At 37.2% G+C, this 3,735-nt stretch overlaps 1 protein-coding gene across 1 annotated transcript; it reads left to right on the top strand.

The window, feature by feature from the left end:
* The first annotated feature begins 2,533 nt into the window (after nt 1-2,533).
* Nucleotides 2,534-3,472, top strand: LOC103604927 (olfactory receptor 51F1). Its single transcript, XM_008589504.1, has one exon. The coding sequence runs from the start codon at nt 2,534-2,536 to the stop codon at nt 3,470-3,472; it is 939 nt and encodes a 312-aa protein (XP_008587726.1).
* The last annotated feature ends 263 nt before the right edge of the window (nt 3,473-3,735 follow it).

Below are 3,735 nucleotides of genomic sequence, written 5' to 3'. Positions count from 1 at the left end.
GAATGAACACATCATCTTCCCTATGGGTCCGTGTGGTACTGTATGCATAGGGGCTTGGAAACTGAGGTGCAAAGTTTCTTCCCTCTACATTGACACCATAATTATTCCAGTGAACAGTGATTTGCTTTCTGATCCTCCCAACATACTGGTAATCCAGAGCCAATGACATGCACCTACCTCTCCATTACCCAGTGTCTAGAACAATACCTAAATTTGCCATTTATACATACAATTTGGTTTATTTTGGTTTAAATTTGTTGTCCCTTTGGCCCACTGGTCACTTGAGTTAGTAGCTAAAACCATTCTGAAATTGCACAGCCCTGATGTGTCATTTTTATAGATGGAGAGAGAGGAATTTTGTTTTTTCTCTGTCTGTGGCCCCAGGGAGAGCCACACTCTACAAATGATCCCACAGCTCAATCCCACTTTACTATAAAGTCCGTGGCTTCAGAACTGTAGTCTGTTCTTTCTCTGCTAGCAAACACAGAGAAGGCTCCTCTTTCTACACGAAGCTGGTAAGAAGGTAGAGAGACCTGTTCATTGTGTTTACTTTGCTTTGATTGTTATCTATTCACAAGTACGCAGACAGGCTTACAGAAAAGTCAGATAACATTAGGGTTCACCACGTCCTCAGGTAGCCATATAACACACACATATATAACCTGTAATAAATTATAGTTAAATATTTAGTGGTTTTTCTGAGATTGAATTGAAACCCAGGAAACTAGACATTAAAAAGAAACTATGGAAAACCAGGAAAAAGGGAATGGAAACATGTATATTTATTATAAGTATTTACTATCATTAAGTAAGCTTCATAATTGCCCTGCATAGTATTTGAGAAATCTTTATTTTATATTACCAACACTGTAATAACTGATATTGCTATTATTTGATTTTTATATCTACCTAGAATTGATTTTTAAAATGTAAATGTATTACTTTAAAGTTGTTTTTAGAATTTGAGTTGAACAAGGCTTTATCACATTTCTGTGTGAATTCAGTCAACTGCCTCTCTCATTCTCTGCCTACTGAAAACCTGTACCTTATTCTCAAGCAAGCCGCCATCACTTCATACTTCCTGAATAGTAGTAAATTTCCCCTAATACTTCACAGAGCAAAAGGTAGACACTGGTGACAATTTTTTCACATAAGTCTCCACCAACCTACCATTTGCCACTTACTCTCTGCTGACAGTGGAAATAATGATCCTCATCTTTTTGTTAATTTCTTTCATGCTCCACATTCAATCACCTACTACTTTCAAAGGGGCTTTTATATATCAATTAATCCCACTTGTTTTTTATTTTCAATCTCTCACTACTTTCTGTATCTTTATCTTCATTTCATGAATTTATCCCTTTCTCTAAGTCTTTCTCATGCTGCAAAAATCTTTCAACCATCTTAATGCCTTCATAAGAAATGGGCTATTTCTCGACTTGCCTTCACTGTCAGGTTTCTAGAAATTAAATACACCACACCCTACTACTTACTTTTCCATTTATTCCCCAAGCCACTTTAGCAGAATCTCAGCTTGCATTGCTGGACTTCATCGGCTTTTTCCAGGATCACTAATGTGCTCTTAGCTGTATTTGAATGTTTTAAACTTTACCAGATGTGACTACTCACGGAATTCAACATTGCTGTTCATGTAACGTCTAGTCATGGCGCCATGCTCTCTTGGTTTTTATGGTTCCTGCAAAACCAGACTCATCTTTTCAGTTTGTTCTATCCCATAACTTCTAGAGAGTTCTCTCTTCATTGGTTGTCTCTTATAAAACTATTCTCTGAGGTTGTTGATCCACACTGTTTGATTAAAATGAGATATATGAAATGATAACGTCCAAACCTATGTTTCAGACAGAATGTGGAGATCCACACCTGGAGATTCACGCTCACATAATTTCTGCAGACCCATAGGTACCGTCAAGTGGATTTCTCGTGCTCATTTTACTCACAACATATTCAAAGCTAATTGCACTGATTTTTCTCAACTAAGTCTTTATTCATATAATCTCATGATCTAATGGAGTTTAAAACTCTGTAAATATAAAAAAAAAATTATCATTAAAATGTAAAATCATATGAAACTCCTTTCCATGAAATTAAGGATTGAAAACTTTGCATGTTTGGTAAATATCCCTGATTATGAATAGTAGATAAATATTATAATTTAATTTAGAGTTTTCTCATCAATAAAGAGCTTATCTATGACCTCTGGTAATTCTCCTAACCAAATGCTAAAATTCCTTAATTATAAAAACCAATTATCATCAAAATGTATTAAATCATATGAACATATTTTCCTTGAACTTAAGAGTAAAAATTCTCATACATTTCCTAAATATCCCTGATTCTAAATAGTAAATATTATAATTTAGTTTAGAGTTTTCTCGCCAATAAAGAGCTTATCTATGACCTCTGATAACCCTCCTAACCAAATGATAATTTATCTAAATGCTTTTGTATAACAATGTAATTTTTTACTTCTGTAGGTCGTGAGCATTGGGTGGAGCTACAAACACAGGGCAGCATGGAACTCCTAGCCAACGTGACATCTACAATTCCTACCTTCTTATTGAACAGCATTCCTGGCCTAGAGGCTGTCCGGGCCTGGATCTCCATTCCCTTCTGCTGTCTTTATGCCGTTGCTCTCTCTGGGAACAGCATCATCCTGTTTGTCATCATTACCCAGCAGGGTCTCCATGAGCCCATGTACTATTTCCTCTCCATGCTGTCAGCCTCGGACCTGGGCTTGACTCTTTCTACAATGCCAACAACCTTAGGTATCCTCTGGATGGATGCACATGAAATCAGTCTAGATACCTGCATTATCCAGATGTTTTTTCTTCATGGATTCACTTTCATGGAATCTGGGGTGCTGGTGGCTATGGCTTTTGACCGCTATGTGGCAATCTGTGACCCTCTGAGGTATACTACCGTTCTCACTAATTCCAGAATCATTCAGATGGGTCTCCTAATAAGCCTACGTAGTGTAGTATTAATAGTACCATTACTCTTGCTCCTTAAGCCTCTCCATTTCTGTAGAATGAATGTTCTTTCCCACTCCTACTGTTATCATCCAGATGTGATTAAATTAGCATGTTCAGACATTCGAGCTAACAGCATCTTTGGGTTAATTGATCTCATCCTGACCACAGGAATAGATACACCATGCATCGTTCTGTCGTATATCTTGATTATACATTCTGTCCTTGGTATTGCCTCCACTGAAGAACGGCACAAAGTCTTTGGCACCTGTGTCTCCCACATTGGAGCAGTTGCTATTTTCTACATCCCTATGATGAGCCTGTCATTGCTGTATCGCTATGGCCGCCCAGCCCCCAAAGTGGTCCATTCAGTGATGGCCAATGTGTACCTGCTTTTGCCCCCTGTGCTCAACCCCATCATCTATAGTGTGAAAACAAAACAGATCCGCAAAGCTATGCTCAGTCTACTCATCACAAAGTAAATGAAATTATTAAGTTTAAAGTGTCTTTCACCAAGCAACTTTGGTTGGTTACTGCCTATTGGATATCTTTTTTTTTTTTTGTCATATTTTAAATCTATTCAGAAACATTTAGCAAATATTTTTGTGCAGTTGTCCTTCGGTGTCTTCAAGAACTCTCACAGGTACCAAATCCACATATGCTTAAGTCTCTCGTATAAAATGGCATAGTATCTGTATACAATAATACATATCCTCAATTATTCTTTAATTCATCTCCAGATTAC

This window comes from Galeopterus variegatus, unplaced genomic scaffold (assembly GCF_000696425.1).
Source record: "Galeopterus variegatus unplaced genomic scaffold, G_variegatus-3.0.2 Scaffold5489, whole genome shotgun sequence".
Taxonomy (NCBI): domain Eukaryota; kingdom Metazoa; phylum Chordata; class Mammalia; order Dermoptera; family Cynocephalidae; genus Galeopterus; species Galeopterus variegatus.
This window is presented reverse-complemented; position numbering and strand designations above follow the sequence as displayed.

Coding starts and splice junctions, on each gene's coding strand:
- LOC103604927 (XM_008589504.1), top strand. CDS start 2,534: ATGGAACTCCTAGCCAACGTGACATCTACAATTCCTACCTTCTTATTG.